An 18,106-nucleotide genomic window follows, 5' to 3' on the forward strand; every position below is an offset into this window, starting at 1 on the left:
TCTTGCTTAAAATGTAAACCTCAGACAAAAAGCAAAGCATCAAGAAGTTCTAAAAGGAACAGATATTCTGTTTCTGGTAATCACCTTCTCAGTTACACCGCAATCACATCGAAAGGTGTAATAAAGATAAAATGTGTATTTGTGCAGAAAATTCACCCGCTGTTTCGTAAAGCAAATGGTTTTCTCTGTGTTTGGTAATGCAAAACTACTTTGGCCTTTCTTGCTGCAAAACTGCTTTTCTCCTGAATAGGAATAAACAAAACAGGCTGGAAGGAAGAAACAAAGGTGATGAGCATACACTGAGCAACTGTGACACCATCTGCAGTGATATCCATGTGGTTTTTGTCTGTATTGTAGGTTACCCATGCCCAAAGAACTGGTGACACAAGACCATGCAAGGGTCATGGACACACTCCCATGCCCACCTCTTCTCAGCTCCAGCTGCTGCTCCTAACCCAAGCTGTTGTTGAAAAAGGCTCGTGGCTCTGCTGGCAACCAGTGCCCAACATCAGTGTGGCTTCTTGAGACCACAAGAGAAAATCAGAACAACTGCTTTGCCTGGGGCTGTATTTTCTCCCCTGTCGCTGTAGCTGAAGGTGACTCTCAAGCCTGAATGCTGCAGAAATATTACCTGTGATGACTCATTACACTGTGTGTCCTGCTGGGAACACTCCCAGGTTGTTTTTTTGGTGGAGCTGGATATCAAGAATGTGAGGTTTGAAAATAAGGGCCTGTTTGGTTACGTCCCATGAAAGGGAACACTGTCCACTCCAAATCCATTGGTGTGCTCTGTTTTCTTTACATACTTAATGGTTAAAAAAACACAGCCTGATTAACACTATTCAGTTTGAAAGATTAGTAATTAATGAATATTTAGGAAGATCACAGTACATCAGTACTTCAAATTCATGTCAACTGCTTTGATTCCACTCTTCTTTCTGTTCCTTAGGTATTAGCATTTCTACATAATCTGCTTTAACAACCCATCTTGAAACATACAGCACAGGAGGAGTCATCTTAAGTCTCCAGTGAGAAACAAGCCAACAGAGATAAATAAAATGGCTAAAAATGTTGAAATGGGTGCAGTCTTTCGTTTACACAGGTCAAAACTAACACTTTTGTTAAGTGATGATGTGTGCAAACATCTATAATACAGTGCTGTCAAGCCCTGGAGAAAATCAAATAAAAAGAAGGTTATTCTAGTAAAGCATGTAGAAAATTGCAAGCCTGCAATACAATCTGTCTTTGAGCTGGTTTGCATTGTGTGCTAAATGACGGGCTACAATCTTGTAAGGGACTTAATCATGTCACATGATCAACCACAGCTTAAAACAACAGCCAAAACATATTTTCCTCTGAAAGAAATATACCACAAAGACGAGGCAGTAAATGGAGCAAAACATGTGTGAGTTGATTATTAATAACTGGTTTAATTCAAAAGCTACATCTCCTCTTTTCAACCAAGCAGTAGGCAGCTGACTTCATCAAATGCTGAGGACCAGGTACTTGGCAAAGACATCAGTGGAGACACTCAGCCAAGGGTCCAGCCAGCCCAGCTGATACAGTTCAGCTCTCAGCTGATACACCAGTATATTGGAATGTAGCTATTACATTTTCATCTGCAGCTGCTCTTCTTTCAAGGGCCACATCCCATTCTCTTTCATCCCATATACCCTACCCTGTGGGTGAGCAACCACAAGGAAACAGAGCCTGGTCTGAGGAGTGAAGCAGTGATGCACTGGCTTCACTCTTCTGCAGTGCCACTGATGATGTGCTTGAAGGAGAATGGAGAAAATTTGTACCCGGCTCCCACGTAGAACTTGTTCTGAAACTCCACCCTGGGGAGGAGCAGAGGAAGGCATCAGTGCTGCTCACAGGCAGGATCTACTGGCAGCCAAGAGGCTTATACATGGCACCCATGAGAAGAGGGAGGCCACGATAGATAGTGGCCTCTGAGACAGGACATAGGCTCTTTCTGGAGCCAGCAGTGAAACACAGGCAGCCCAGGGAGCAACCTGGCATGCATCAGCTTAGACTTTCCATCAGCCAGCCTGGAAATGCTTGTTGTGAGGCCAGTCAGCAGAACTTTGCCTGCCCAGTAACCTGCTTCCAGCAGCTCTGAGAGCTGGGATAACCACCTGCTGGTTTAACACTCTGGTAGGAGACAGACATCTCCCGTGCCCTGCACAATGACAAGCACCTGCACCCTGCACCCTGTTTTTCCTTGTCAGTGTTTCTGGTTTGTGGTGGGACATTACATGATGGAAAAAAACCACAGCTTGGCTGCTCAGGCAGGAAGACGAGTTATGGTGGTGGTAAAGGGTGTTTTGCCACCTTGGTCTCGCTTACATACTAGCCTGACAGTGCATCTGCACTGCTGTCCTTGCCTGCACTGACATCCAGTTAAGGCAGATATGAGCTAACTTGAAACTGCTTTGCCACAAAGCCAAAACAGCTTGGAGCTCAACTTGAGCTGATGGCACAAGTGTTGACCCAGGTTTTCATCAGGTTTTGTGCCCCCAGCTGAACTCTTCCTGACCTAGGCAGTCCCAGCCCTATTGTTTGACAATAACCTTTGACAGTAATCTTGTTTGATGGCAACCTTGGGTGGGATACACAGCCAGTGGTGGGGCTGTAGAACCTTTGAGCCTTGTCATGCAGGTTAAAGTGGCCTTGCTGGCTCTGCACATTTACCAGGACAGAACTGCAGGTTGCCATTGGCCTCACATGCTCACAGCCGCCACAGGCACAGGAGGACAAGCAGGTTGCTCCAGGGAGCAGCTCAGAGCAGGGAGCTCTGACCTCCCTTTGGAGGAGTCTCCCTTGCTTCACTTGCCAAAAGCAACTGATGTTCTAATGCACAGGTACTAGTACAGCACGTCTAGTACAGGCTGACGGGGCCACCTGTGTTCACAGCCTGATCCCTTCCAAAGACTGCTCCAAAAACCTCCAGAAGACCACACCACCTACCAGTGCAGACGCAAGGCATGCAGGAAGGCAGAGAGCCCCTCCATGACCAGCAGGATGGCCACTGTCAGCACTGCAAATGCTGCAAAGATAATGAAGATGACAATGAGGCCTGTCCAGCCACTGCTGCTCAACCCGTTGTGCATCACCATGGTCCAAAGCACCTCTGACAGCTCTGTAGAAACAAATAAAGGGAAAACAGTGCTGAGCAACAGCTGTGGACAGACATGCAGTCTGCCAGCTCACCCATTTTTCCCAGTCAGATGAATTGGCCTAGGATAAAATGCACATGATAGTAACATATACATGACAGTGATCATATTTGACCACCTCGGCTTTCCATGATGACCAGGGAAGGAAAGTGGATGCAGCTTGTTTTCCATTGCTCCTTTTCACTGTGTTAGAAGCTGATGGTGCTGTTTTGGCTTAACTTTGCATCACAAGTCCATGGAAGCACACTACCAAGGCTTCTGTTAGCCTGTCATGATACACTCATCAGTTTAATTTACACTTCCTTAACATGGCAGGTAGGCAGTATGTGCAGCCTTCTAGGACTGCCTGCTACTAAATCCCAGTGAACATGATCGATTGACATGTCAAAACATGTGCAGATTAGGATACAAGCTGCACTGACTGAACCTAGCTAAGACTCACAGGAGGCATGTAATTCCCACTTGTTCTCCAAACCACTTCTCCTAGGGTGTCATGGAGATTCTGTGGTGGGGAAAAAAAACGAAGACAATTGGCTGGTCCCACCCAAGGCAGGATGTATTTGTGTTCAGGTTTCTTGCCATGCTCTTAAAGATTTTTTTTTTTGTGCACAGGTTTATATCAACATTCACAGCACTGGTATATCTGACATGTACTCTCAGCTCAATAACATATTCCTAACTTAACTACCCCAGTCACACAGGAGCACACAAGAGCAATTTTTCTCTTGTGATACAGGCAAAGCAAGGATTTAGCCCAGGTCTTCTACATGTGGATGCTCCAGCCACCAGTTCAGCGTCCCAGGGATCCCTTCCAATTGCTGCTCTCAGGAAAAAAGAAATCTTGTTGATGTAATTTTGTAATGCTGCAAAGGAATATGGTGGTTCTCCAGGCAGAATACATAGGACTGCCCTTAGCTAAGCTTTTTAGTTGGTTTATTTTATTTTATTTAGATATCTGTCCTCCATGTAAAGCTAATGTGTATTAGCTTCCACTCAACTCCTACTAAGCTCATTTCTGTGTCAAACAGTACAGCTCACCCCTGTCAACCCATGGCACGCCACACCACAAGCCCTCCCCTTTTTGTTTTCATTTTTTGTGTGCTCAATTCTTTAGGGCAGGTGCAACTCCTAGCCAGAGGCAGTACAGCAATATTAATAAAAAACATTTCAGAAAAATTAGAGACATTGAAAACCTCAAGTTCCAGCCTGAGGCAGTTTCTAGTTTTTGAGCATTTGTTTTTATCATAAATCAAGGCAAAAGACATTGAAATGCTGTACATTTTTCATGGAATGTAAGGTTCCACTGAATGTCACTGGGAAAAATCCCACTGAAAATGACAAATTCCAGAAGCTCTTGAACCAGATGTTTTGTTTCTAGTTTGCTGAACAAAATCAAAATAACTGTTTCAAGTAATTTTGACATTTGTCTGCGTACCCTGAGGCTACAGCAAGTGCTTCTTGGAAAAGAAGCTATGACTCCATACTGCCTTTACCTCCACGGACTGGACTACCCATTTGGACTGCACCACCCACTGTGCCACACGCCGTGAGGACTATTCCAGAGGGGTGGCTACAGAGCAGTGTGGGAAAGGGGCCCCAGCCAGTAAATGCAGTCAGGAGCTGACTCACACATAGCTGCCAGGGATCACCACTGAAAACTGAGATGGCCACTGTGAAATGCTTAGATTGACCTAACCTGAAGCAAAATATCCCAAGACACAAATGGCCACAAGAAGAACTTGGATTTTATGAAGAAATCTGCAGGAATACTCAAACACCAGCAGAGGCAGTGATCAGCACGGAGTTGCTGGTCAGGAAACGAACAGGTGGACAATCACTCACGTGCATGGGCCAAGCTCAGCGCCCAGAGCCGCAGGTAGGATGCTGTGTTGGAGATGCAGCCAAGGCAGTATTCAATGGTGTGGATAGCTTGGTGGACAAATATGTCTCCAAAATTGAACTGAAACAACATAAAACCAAACACATTTTATTAGTTCCTAGTTCAGGACTTCTTGGCTAACAGAGCAACACTCCACAAAAGGCTCTTCGTACTCCTTCCTTTTCCTTGCTGTGTCCCAAGCAATGCAAAGATATTTCCCAGGTAAAGGGACTGCTCTGAAAAGTGTCCATTCTGTATGATCTTCCCGTACATTCTCCCTGGAGAAATACAATTCCAGTGAAAACCAAATGCTCGGGAAACAGCTCATATTCCACTCTTACAATTTCAAATATTTAAATGTCAATCCAATTGCTAACAATGTGATTTCTGACAGAGACATAAGTCCTTAGGTAAAACAGTGGCTTTCAGACTATCTGCCTATGGGCATACACATTTTGTGAGATATCACTGAATTACTGTGTCTTATAATAATGAATAAACAAATCTGTGAAGATTCTCTGTGACTGGGAACAGCCAGCAACATCCACACTCAATATTGTTGATACTCCCAACTGCCACAAACACTTCTGTTACTTTTTCCTGGGCTGTTGCCTACTGCAGAAGCCAGACAGTATCTGCCAAAGGAAGACTTTTCTCCTTAGTCAACAGTTCTGGGTTCCAACTTTTAAATTCTCCTTTGCAAAATAAAGGGAGGAAAACTCACTGACTTGGGAAAGGGTTGACCTTCTCTGGGTGCAATGTGGAAATGAAACAACCACCCCTGAGGAAACAAAATCCTGAGGTTTGTAAAAGCCTGAGGTTTGTAAGAATACCTGCCACCACCAAGCAAAACTGAAGGAAAAATTTAGGGGAATTATTTCAGTGAAAATTCAAACCTCTTTCTGTTTGGAAACACAAAGTGCTACAACAGTGTGTGTTGACATCTTGTTAAAAAGAAGGGCTGACAACTCTGAAAAAGTCTTCTGCTTGACTTTGTGTCTTCTACTATTGTGTCTGACTCAATAATTTCCTGCCCAAATTTTCTTACCTCTTCATCATCACCCTCATGTCCTTCATGGCCACCACTGTGGTCTCCCTGGGAAGCTTTCTTGGAGTGATTGGTCTCTTGGACATCTACCTCATTTTCACCTCCAGGGTTTCCTGAGATGGCTTGAGAACGGATCTTTCAGAAACAAAATGTAATAAATTTTTTGTCATGCTACAGGCTGATACCAAAATGAAGAAGTCTATGGCACAGAACTCCCTCAATAACCTCATGATGGGTAACAAATGAAGGATTATATCATCAACACGAAGACAATTCAAAAATATTCAGTCATCCTGGACTACAGAAACTGAATATTTCCATGGAATGGCTAACAATACCTAAATATTTTCCATCCTAGAGCATTTTCCAGTGCTTTCAACTATTTCACTATTGACAAAAACGGCAACCCATCTTCTCCCTGTAATTATTCTTTACAGAGATTTTCTAGAGGCCTGAATAACCTGATCTGAGTCTCACTCCAGAAACAACAGCACAGCATGAAAATAGACCTACATCATGTAACAGTCCTCTTATATAGCATAACCAAATATGGACCTCATGGCTTCGCTCAGGTTCTGTCACTCTTTATAGCTTCCAGGAGGTTTCATGGGAAGGGTCTCATGACAACATATTGTTTCCTATTGCAGCAGTAATCACTGTCACACCCACTTTATCTTTGCTTTACTTGAATGTCAGCGTAGAAAACAGATTTTGTTGCAAACATATAAATCTGGGGGAATGTAAGATGTGATCAGACAGCTAACATATGAAAATTAGGAATGGAAATATGGGGACACAATAGGAGGTAGGGAAAACCTGTCAGATGTTGCTAGCATAAAAGCAGGAGATGGAGTCAGCCGTGTCAAGCTTCCATCCAAATCCCAGAAGAATGACAAAATAAGAAATTACAGTGCAGAGGCAGGGCTGCAAAGGTCTCCCAGGGACCTGGCTTTCAGTTATAGGTCAGAAGTGACTGTGTTGGAAAAGGTCAAGCAGCACAGCCAGCATCTCTTTCTTCAAATGGAAACATCTGTGCCCTATAAAAGGCACTCCAGGCACTAACTCTAACTACAAAGAGAAGTAAATCTTGACAGACAAGTAAAGTCCTATTAGTGTAATAAAGGAGAGAACTAATGAACAACTGGGAAACTGCAGCTGCCACAGTTATGTGTTATGTGCTGCAGAGCTGGGCAAACCACAGAGCCCATGGGAAGGAGGGCTCTGTTAATGTGAAGGCAATCACTTAGGGAAGAAAGCACTGCTAGAAAGCGGGCAACAGTTTTTAAATCAAGCTTCTTCTTTAAGCAGTGTTTTCTCTCCAATACCAGGACTATCAGAAATGCTCCATTTCTACAGAGCAGCTAATTGGTGGTTAGTGGTGATTGTGGACTAACAACTGAGGTTTTTGCCCTGTCTTGGCTTTACTAGAACTTCAGTCTTTCTAAACTTTCTATGACTTTGGATATGACATGTGAAAGAGCTTGATGTCAGCTTAACAAATAGGGCATGGCCTTGCGACCAAAGTTCCTGCTTCCAGGGATATGTTTCCTTCTCTGGAGATAATTTAAAAGCTGACTGGTCACAATCCTGAGTAACAAGCTCTAGGGGACCCTGTTTGAGCAGGGAGGATGGACTAGATGACCTCCAGTGATCCCTTCCAAACTTAACCATTCTGTGATTCTAGTTTAGATGGCTCAAACATGTCCATACACATGCCCTTGGTGTATGTGGCATAAAGCACACTTTGAACTCATCAGCGAGAGTCTGAGATCAGAGAAGAGCACTTCTTAATTAGATCACTGCAAACGAGTTTTGGGGTCTATCTCCTCATCCTTGCCTCCGCTGTACTGAATCACCCTTGACCGATCCACATCCCTTACCATGCGCTGTGCTTTCTGGTGGTTGGCTCGGAGGATGAAAGGTTTAATTAGGAGCATCCAGGGAACAGCAATCAGAGCAAATATGACCAAGAAACTCTGCACTTCTTTCTAAAAGACAAAACAACAACAAGAACAAAAAGTTACTTTACTTCCTTTAGCCAACTATATTTATGGTTAGAAACCTGATTCCGTAAAATGGTATTTTTTTTTAATACAACAGATATACTCCCTGCTTGGTTGTGTATCTTCTGCTTGTAAGGACATGAAAATAAATGTATACTGCTTAAGGCTCCAGAAAGCACTTCCAGATAGAGATGGTTGGAGATTTGGAGGTGAAAGGCTTTCATGCTGGAAAGGGCTAATTTACCAAAACCCAATGTTACTGACTTGAACCTGGCTGTCCAGTGTCCCAAGGGAATGTCCTAACTGTTGTGGGAGCCAGTCAGTCTGCCTTGCTTTGATCAGTGTGGCAATGCTGCAGTAAGAGCCAAGTCATTTAAGTCTTGCCCTGGATTTGCTCTAGATTTGCAATTCCAGAAGGGAATTGAATTCCTATAGCTTAGGCTTGGTACCACATTGTCCCCACAACATAAGGTGTTCTTTCAGTGCAGTATGGCACCCCTATTGCTGTCCTAACATAACTGCTTGTACTTCAGAAAAAAAATGACAAAAAAACAAACAAAGAAACCCTTAACTACAACTTCTGCATTTTCTTAAAGCTGGTTCAGATCTCAAATCACCTCATGATTTTTCTCATACAATATTGCATTCAGACTACCCAGGTGGATGGCACAGACTGTTATTGGTGAGGCAAGGAGATAGGAATCTGAGAAAAAAAAATTGCCATCTTGGGAAGGCTTTGGGTTGTTACAAAGCAAAATGTTACCCAAAGACTTTTTGAAGGCTGGGAAAACTGTGTTTTCCCAAACTCCCTCTGAAGCCTTAACACAGTTACTTGGAACTAATTGGGACTCTCTACTAACTGACTCCCCAGCAGCCCTAAAACTGAGCTCACGCTGAAGTGCCAGAGTGTGCAACTGTATAGAAGTAGGTGCACACATGTGGCTGGATGCTGCATTTGTTTGCATATTCTTCATTGATGTTGCTGATATAAAATCAATCAAGGAAAAAAAAAAATTCCATGTTTTGACCAAATAAATAGAGATGAATTTAAAGGAACTTTTCTCTTAGAGGAGATTTTTTTGATGGTACTTTTGCCTTTTTTTTTTAAAGTGAACTCCCCAAAGGAGATATTTCTGACAAGAAGCTGCCATAAAATCCTCTAGGTGCTTCTATTTTTTTACATCAAGTTGTGAAATATTTGACTTTTTCAAAGAAGAAATAAGAAATTATGAAGGGAGGGAGATGTCTCCAGCGTCGTGATCAGACTTCAGGACAGCACATCTGCAACACCCACCTTTGCATCCATAATCACCCTTCTTTTCTTTTTTCACCAAAAGTATCTTCAATTGCACCATTGTTCTTGTAAGGATAACATTAAGAATGAGGTTCTCTCTGCATCACTGATTGATAGCTTCTCTGTCCTATCTGTCTACAAGGCCAACACAAATACCAGAGGAATAAACTTCACTTCTGTGACAGGCACTTGTGATTGAGCTTCGGAGTCTGTTCCCCATATACTTATGCCCACTCTCCACAACACCCACTGCAAATACAAAACCAGCTACAGTGGAATCAAGCTGCTTGATTCATACCTGATGCAGATACAGTGGAGCGTTTGAAGTGTCACTATAATTGAACAGAAACATGTTGATGAAGTGGATGAGGATGCTTGGTGCACTCTGGGATGAGTGGACATCAAAATGACACCATTTGAAAATAATCATGAAGACCAGGTAGCCAAAAAGAGAGATAATAAAAATCATCTCTGGAATGAACTGAAGGATAATGTTTATATATTTCCTGAAGTAGCTGGAAAAAATCAGGAAAGATAACTACAATTAATACACTAGGTCTTAATACAAGTTTGCACCCAAGTATGGCAGTACTGTACACTACTTAGCCTTTGGAAAACAACCTAATGAATACACAACTGTCACCACCCAAGAAAGAAGTCTGTAATTACAGGCTATATCAATGAAAGCTATTGTTTAAATACAAGATCTTTGTTGTACTGATTACCTTCAGATTTTTATACTTGACCTACCAGTATCTCAGCACCTCAAAACATTACTACATTGAAATAGAAGCCAATTTTCAAAAAATGGCTAGTTTACAAGGTTAGCATTATATTCTGAGGAAGGTCAGAACCAGGTGTAGTATCAGTTATGTAGGGGCAGTCCTCTCTGTCATCTGCAAACACTTCTGTCCTTGAAGGTCACCACCTCATTTCAGCTTTAGAGAGTCTCTCAAGACAATAGTGTCAGCCCCTCCACTCTACCACCATGTCCTATTTTTTGTTGCAAAATATAGAGGCAGAGATGTAGACACACAGACCCACAGATCCTGACCTAAAGGCCCACTAAGCCAGGTGAAACTCACACGCACACATACTCGGCAAGATTTCAGTGTACTTTGGTTTAGACCAAGAGAGCTTGTCTTTCAAGAGAAAAATTGTCCATAGTGGGAGGTGCTATCTATTTTTAATTTAGTGTATTTCAGTATTTCTGCTATATGTTTTTAATTTAAAGTACTTCAGTATTTCTGCAGAATCAAGAATATAAGAAAGTTAAAAAGAGAGTTTATCCAAGAAAATACCTGCAATGTAATGGCTGTCCTTCGGACTTAGCACCATATACCAACCACAATGTGAGTCAGTCAGGGTACGGGGCAGTTCAAGTCATCAGTCAAAGATATGAGGCTTTCTTTGAATGAATGACACTAGTTTAGCGATGAGGGCCTGTGTGCTGCAGCAACAGGCTTGGTGAAACAAACTTACATGTGGTTGAAGAGACTGAGTATCACCCCAAAAATCATGTGCACAATCCCTATGACAACCGACATCTTCATTTTGTAAGAGTTCAGGAAAGTCAGCTTGTTTGATGCAACATTCCAGATCTTCGGGGAAAGGAGCAGAGAAAGAGAGAGAAGAACAAGATTTTCAGGTGTTTGATTAGTAACAGACTTGTGGAAGTTGTTGCTTTGACACCATCAATTTACTACTCTCAGTTATAGTAAGAAGATAACAAGCAATGGAATTCTAATTGTTCCTTATAATACTTTTCACTCTGCCAAGCTTCTCATCTAAAAAGTGTAAGTATTGGCCTTGTTTAATAGAGGAAACAAAAGGAATGTATATGACTCTGTGACTTTGCTTCAGCCCTCCAGAAACCGATGCAAAGGCTGGTAGTAGAAATTTTTCTGTGTCATTCCTTGTCTTTAGGCTGAGTCATCTTCTTGAGCAAAGATGGAAAGGCATGAGAAAATCCCTCCTGCTGCTATGGAAATTTGTTCCACCTTCACCAGAGAAGTACTGAGAACAGAGCATTTTCAAACGTTTTGTTTGGAAAAAAAAGAAGCTCTTCCCAGCTCTTTGGTCGTGGAGATCAGCATATCACCTGCCTCTCTGCAGTAACTTCTCAGTTATGTTAGGACAGTAACCATATGTCTCTTCTCAGTCCTGTCTTTTTCATGCTACAAAGCTTCAGGGTTGCTTCTTCTTTCCTCTAAAACTTCCTAGAATCCCTAGTCTTCTGTTCTCAGAAACAGTAAGTAGATACCACTTTCCAGACCCTAAGTATAGTACCTGAACAGAAAGGAGGAAGACAGGATTATTTGGAAGGTGAAACATTAGCTTATGCGCCTTTGTCCAACATGCCTTGCCCCCATTATAGCTACAGAAGACTGCCTAGCTTCTGCATCTCAGGGTGACTCTTTTTTTCCAGGATACACCTCAGTCATCCCACCAGGATTTGCAAAATGCAAAGAGCCATCTGTCCTTCTGGGCAAATAACATGGATAATTTCAACAGAGAAGGCCACGTGGGGGCTGATGCTTCCAGTCTACCCCTTCCCTGCCAGAATTTGTTTAGCCATTCCTCCCTCCCAGCCAGGGGTCCCAGTCTCTTGAGTTGGCAGAAGCCAAGTTGGAAGTGGTAGTTCAGGTAAACCTAAATCAGGGATGTGTCAGAGCAACATACAGAAAACTCAGCTGCTTCTGACATGGCTTCCTGAACTGGACTGCCTACATCCTGGGCAGAGCTTTAGAGCTGAATTTATTAAAAACTTACTACAAGGTCAATGTCTCTGAAAAGCAGGGGAAGCCAGTGTTTCTTTGTGTGCCCAACTGAAATGAGAGCGCATTCAGTAGGGAACAGAGGTTAATTGGCTAATGTGAAGTTTGAAAGAGGAAAGCATGATGTTAACAACTACATTTCAACACATGATCAAGACAGAATGGTGAGAAAAATGCAAGTAGGACACAGAGAAAATGTGGATAAGTTAACTAATACTGGCCTTTACTTTACACTTCATACAATAAATAGACTGCATTAAAATTGGGACTTTGCCTTCAAACTGGTGAGGTATCTCTGGAAGGGGTTAAATACCCAAGTAAGGAAACTGAGTCCATCAGATTGTTGATGGAGCAGAGACTGTAGCACAAGACCACCCTCCAGGAAAATCGAAGATCCTTCCTTCTTACCATTTTGCTGCTGCCTGTGCAAAACCGTCAGCAATATATATCCTTAATATATATCCTTAATTGCTAAAGAAAAGCATCAGAAGGACTGATGGAAGGAAGAGGGTAGTAGTTAATGAAGTTGCATTGAATAGTGTAGGATCTGAGCATGATGTAAATGGTATGGAATAAGGGGTGGAATGTGCTGGGTTTGTCTGGGGTAGAGTTAATTTTCTTCACTGTGACTAGTATGTGGCTGTGTTTTGGATTTCTGCTGAACACAGGCTGGATAATATAGATGTTTTTGTTATTGTTGAGCAGTGCTTACACAGAGCCAAGGCCTTTTCTGCTCTTTTTACTGGAACGCTGGCGTGGAAGTTAGGGGTGCTTGGGAGGCTGAGAGGAGACACAGCCAGGACAGGTCACCCAAACTGACCAAAGAGATATTCCATACCATGTGACATCAGGCTCAGTATATAAAGCTGAGGGGAAAAAGGAGAAGGGGGGGGACATTTGGAGTGATGACATTTGTCTTTCCAAGTAATCGTTATGCATGATGGGGCGCTGCTTTCCCGGGGATGGCGAATCACATGCCTTCCCATGGGAAGCAGTAAATTCATTCCTTGTTTTGCTTTGCATGGCTTTTGCTTTCCCTGTGAAACTGTCTTTATCTCAACCCACAAGTTTCCAGGCTTTTACCCTTCTGATTCTCTCCCCAGTCTCACTGGTGGGGCAGGGGGCGAGAGGCTGTGTGGGGCTTGGCTGCTGGCTGGGGTTAAACCATGACAGCTCTGTAAAGAACAGGCAAAGATCAGGAATTGAAAAGCACAGCTTCAGGAGAGAGTGCAGGGAGCTACTGATGTACCTGATATGTAGAAACAGGATTGAAATACAAATTATCTTAGAGCAATTTAATTTAATTACCGGATCTATTCCAAATGGATATGGATTTCCAGAGTAGACTCCTGGGACTGCTGGATCCAACTGCAGCACCGTATTGTCTAGAAGCACGTCCTTACTACAAGAGAAAAGGGAAATGACCTTTGCAGCTTAATCTCTCCATCTAAGCCTACGGTATATTTATGTGAGGTGTGCTGAGGAATACTGTATGATATCTGTATCCAACTCCAAACTCTCTATGACCTGTTATCCTGCACTTGTGTGCACGTGTGTGTGTAAATGGGCCTCACACAATGACAGTCTCCATGCATCAGTCCTGGACACCTGCAGATTTTTATGCACATCAGTGCCTGAACAAACAGGCATGTTCCCAAGGACTCTACATTTCCATTTCAATAGCAAGTTTATCTGTGTGTGTCAGACAAAACCTCTGATTCATTCATGACTGCATCCACAGCAGGGAGTTCTTCCCTTCCCCACACAAGCAGTCTTTCTTTCCAAGCCTATGTGCTCCATTTGCTGTGGTTTCACTTCTTTCCTACATTTAGCCACTTACTTCCAAGTGTTATTTTTAAACATGGGGATGATATGCCAGGAAGAACCAAAGAAGTTGAATGATTTGGAGAAGCAGTCATTATAGATGAATCCAGTGTACATGGAGAATATGCCCATGAGCAGGATCAGGTAGCGCCCGCTGAAAAAGGTATTCCAGATCTGCAGGAGGAGAAGGCAGTGACAGTGACCAAGGTACCCACAGGTCCACCAGGTGGTGGCCCTCACCCAACAGGAGACATGATTGTACTAATCTATGTACATACAATTATTCATAGGAGACTTTGAGTCCCTTAGGCTCATCTAGGTCTATGTGTCTCAGCAGTCATAATTATTTGCCAAATTTCTACCTCATGAGTATCTTCAAAGAATCTCCTCTCAGCCTTTGGGAGGGAGGCTGGATGTCCCCTTTATCAAATGGGGCTGATGAGCCTTTTTCTATGCTTAAAGGGTGCATCAGCTCCCTGGTACTCACCTCATTAGTGCTCTTCTGGGCCAGAAGGCTCTTCTCATTAATGACCATCCAGAGTGCAAAGCCCAGCATGACAGCACCATGGCCACAATCCCCAAACATCACCGCAAACAAGAAGGGGAAAGTAATGATAGTGTATGGAGCTGCAGGAAGCAAAGGATGAAAAGCTCAGCTGCTTCCAAAAAAAAAAAAAAGGCCTCAGCAGAGAAGCTGTCTATCCCATCACGCCATTCCTTACAGCTGCTGCCCTTAAAGGCCTCCCTGATCCCTCCCCTACTCACCAGGCAGTCAGATCTAGTGCAGAACTAGCTTTACCATCAGAAAGATTGTCCAGTTGTATGACCTGTATCTTCCTTGCAGTTTTCTTGTCTCACCATAATAAGCACCATGTGTAGAGAACTGCATTCAGTTTTGCAATGCCATAATGTACTTGAAGTTCACTATCATGTTTCTCAATCTGTTCAGCCTCAACAATCTGAGTTAATCTGAGCCTTTTCCATGGGTCCCAATTTCTAGGCATCTCTTAATTTGCAGTGGTCTCTCTGAGATTCTCTACCAACGGTTTCACTCTTTTGTCAGGTCCTTTTGGCCTTTTTTGCCTCAACACAATGAGTTCAACTTACATTTGTCTTATGAGCTTCATTCTTTCCCTCAGAGCTGCTACCTCACAATTTTTTCCCCATCTCGTATTTGTATAGTTCATTATTCCCATCACAAGAATGGGAAGAAGACTAACAGCCAAATTCTTTGCTTGAGAAAATACATGCCTATGCACCAAAGAGTTCCAATATGGTTCAGATTTCTTAATCAGCAAAGAGTACACATTTTAGGATGGTGACAGAGCTCAAAGGCTTAACTTTGGCTCATGTGAGCCAGGGGCAGGTAGTTGAATGTTTCTCACCTGGGTTCATCTCCCTGTAGTTGCCCACACCATACGCATCCACAATGTTCTGAAATCCAGCTGTGAACTTGTTGGTCCTGTTGAAGGTGGGTGGTGCCATCCTGGTGTGTATGGCAGTAAGGATAGGGGCAATGGTAGAGCCACTGCGCTCCTGCAAACCCAGTGACAAGGGCAGACACAGTTAGAGTGGTTAGGAGAAAAAAATCAGCCCCACAACACCACAATCTGCGTCCAAACATGCACAGGCAGCAACATGAAAGCTGGGCTCAGGAGTTTTATATCTCAACCCTTTCTCTAATATTCACATTTTTCTATTTTCTGTGCTATTGATTTGTTCAGGGAAAGATGCCAGTACTGCTGGCTCATGGACCAGTCACCTGCTAAGATTTAATGCTGACCTTAAACTCCCTGAGTCCAAGCGATCATACAACAGCCTCAACTTAAAACAGAGAAGGTAGCCCAGCATTATGGTAACAGACAAGTCTGAACATATACTCGACATATAAACAATGCTGTTTGGGTGAGAGCTTCAAGGACCCAAAATGTTGGTCTCTTACCATTCCGTGATGGAGAGCTCTTTTTATCCGGTCAGCATCAGCCACTGGGAACCAGATCTCTGCAATGACACACTGCTGGGTGACGTCGATGTTACAGCAATTCAGGATGTGGTAGATAGCCTTGATTTTCTTCACTTTGATCCCCCAGGACCACAAGTTGGCTGCTGCCTCATACAGCAGTCGCTGGCGGTGAGATTCAGTTTGTGTCATCACCTGTAAGCATAGCATAGGCAGCACTCGAGATAGGGAAGCATGGGGGGCATGATCAATTCAGTAGTTAATTAGAGAAGGCAGGTGGAAGAGGGTTGCAGAAAGGGAATGATTTGTATGAATGAGTCTCCTGTAGGGCAGTGTGTGCAGGTCTGGACACGGGAGCACTCGACACTGGGTGCACAATGCTGCTCACTAAGGACTCTCCCTGGATGGTCTCAAGTCACTATGAGCATAGAGGAGGTCACTGGGAGTTACTGAGCTGTGGAATTGGCTCCTTACCCAGTCGCTTATAGACTTGCCACATCTCACTACACACTCCCAACCTGACATCTCCCATAGGCAGCTCTGTGCCATGAACTTCGGGTGTATCACACCCACGAGCTAGAGCCACAATGACCCCGGAACCTCCATGCCTCATGTGGCCACCACAGCGCTGATGCATAAGTGAACGGAGATAATGTGTTAGGAAGATAATCTGTGTGGTCTGCAGGTGCTAAAGAAGTCTGGCTGCCCATGATGCTCAGGAGTGACAGCAGTCCAGTTTGGAAGCGGACTTGTGTGCAGGCTTGGCAGTCACAGGCATTCACAGAGTGGGTGACAGCAGGATGCCAACTGCCAGATGGACCACCTCAGGCAAACAGGGTGCCCGTTCCTTCCTGCCTCGGGACCCACTGACTGTCATGTGTCACAATACACAAGCAGGAGTCTCTCCAAAAGGTGTGAAGTCCTGATACAGTGTACAAATATATAAGCTCCTGAGCACCCATAGCAACTGAACTTGTAGTTTTCAGCCCCATAGTAAATGTTGGAGACTTGTACTTCTATAACAGCAGTCTTGGGTTTCCACTGCTAGTGTGATAAGCACCCCAAGATTTTGTCAGTAAAGAAAACAATGTAAATATAAAAGAAATCCTTAGAGTCCCCTCTAAGCCTTGTACTACAGTTATGACTGAACAACTTCGCAAGCTGCTGAGGGCAAACCATGCTCTAAAAGCTAGACTAATCTTGAATAATGTGCAATTTGGTTACAATACCTGTAGCCTGCTGATGATCTTATATTTCACTCTTTAGCCCCATATCATAAGGTCTAAATCTCCAGCTTTTGCATAGAGAACAGCAGCAAGTAGTTTTTAAGCCACTCATGTGGGGTGCTTTCCCCCAGCAGCTCCTGGAGGTTGTAAATGGGCAGAGCAGAGCGCAAGCACTGGCCTTTGCAACTGGAGGGGGCACCACTCCACGGCTGGTGGCTTCATTCCCAGCCCCTGGCCAGCTCTGCACAGCCAGCTCCCAAAACAAGCCTGGGGTCTGGCCATGACCAAAGGGTTTCAGACAGGACAAGTATCTGGGCAGGTCCCACTAGCAGGGTTCAATCCTCAATGAAGCCGCTGCCACTTACCGTGTTTAAATCCTCAATCCTTGTGTTGACTCCATCAAGCATTTCTCGGCGCTCGGTGGCAGACTCTGGACAGGGATAGACTGTGGCACGAAATCTAGCCTCAGTAAAAGAGAAGTGAGAAACACCATTTATTTGACCAAATTTTCTTCCTCTGTACTCTTCTCAGCTCAAAGGCAGGGAAACTGGACTTCATTCCTGACCAAGTAGTATACTCTTCTTACATACTATGCAGATGTGTCTGGTCTCACAGAGAAGTCCAAAAGGGTACACTTATCACTTCATGAGAATAAAAATCCCTTCACCTGTTCTAGCTGAAAAAAACCTTCCTGTCTCAGGTGACACGCAGTAGCTGATATCATACAGTGGTCAGTACTAACATGTAGGCACTTCCCTTTATGCCCACAAGCTGCTTCAACTGCAAAGAGTCCCAACAAAAGCCCACCCTGGCAAAGGCAGCCCTGCTAACACGGTAGCCAACAGATGTCCCTCTTGCACTGAGGCTGGAAAAATACCATGTCCCTGTCTCTGCACTACCCTCTCGAAGGCACTGG

The 18,106-nt window shown here is 43.8% G+C and overlaps 1 protein-coding gene across 5 annotated transcripts in view; it reads right to left on the reverse strand.

Annotated features, from left to right (window-relative positions):
• Positions 1 to 116: 116 nt before the first annotated feature.
• The window catches only part of ATP6V0A4 (ATPase H+ transporting V0 subunit a4), a 29,315-nt gene continuing 11,325 nt past the window's right edge, over positions 117 to 18,106 (reverse strand). For 4 of the 5 annotated variants that reach the window (XM_064654762.1, XM_064654759.1, XM_064654764.1 and 1 more), the window contains 13 exons: positions 17,556 to 17,649; positions 15,947 to 16,159; positions 15,390 to 15,540; positions 14,492 to 14,631; positions 14,021 to 14,178; positions 13,489 to 13,582; positions 10,886 to 11,004; positions 9,702 to 9,918; positions 7,987 to 8,094; positions 6,107 to 6,241; positions 5,022 to 5,139; positions 2,971 to 3,142; positions 1,411 to 1,838 (listed from right to left, as the gene is read on the reverse strand). In XM_064654762.1, the coding sequence (XP_064510832.1) occupies positions 1,745 to 1,838; positions 2,971 to 3,142; positions 5,022 to 5,139; positions 6,107 to 6,241; positions 7,987 to 8,094; positions 9,702 to 9,918; positions 10,886 to 11,004; positions 13,489 to 13,582; positions 14,021 to 14,178; positions 14,492 to 14,631; positions 15,390 to 15,540; positions 15,947 to 16,159; positions 17,556 to 17,649 (1,813 nt within the window). In that variant the 3' untranslated portion in view covers positions 1,411 to 1,744. Of the gene's footprint in view, positions 1,169 to 1,410; positions 1,839 to 2,970; positions 3,143 to 5,021; positions 5,140 to 6,106; positions 6,242 to 7,986; positions 8,095 to 9,701; positions 9,919 to 10,885; positions 11,005 to 13,488; positions 13,583 to 14,020; positions 14,179 to 14,491; positions 14,632 to 15,389; positions 15,541 to 15,946; positions 16,160 to 17,555; positions 17,650 to 18,106 lie in introns of those variants that run through there. The other variant, XM_064654763.1, reaches the window with a different exon arrangement.

The sequence above is a fragment of the Pseudopipra pipra genome, chromosome 5, assembly GCF_036250125.1.
Source record: "Pseudopipra pipra isolate bDixPip1 chromosome 5, bDixPip1.hap1, whole genome shotgun sequence".
NCBI lineage: Eukaryota > Metazoa > Chordata > Aves > Passeriformes > Pipridae > Pseudopipra > Pseudopipra pipra.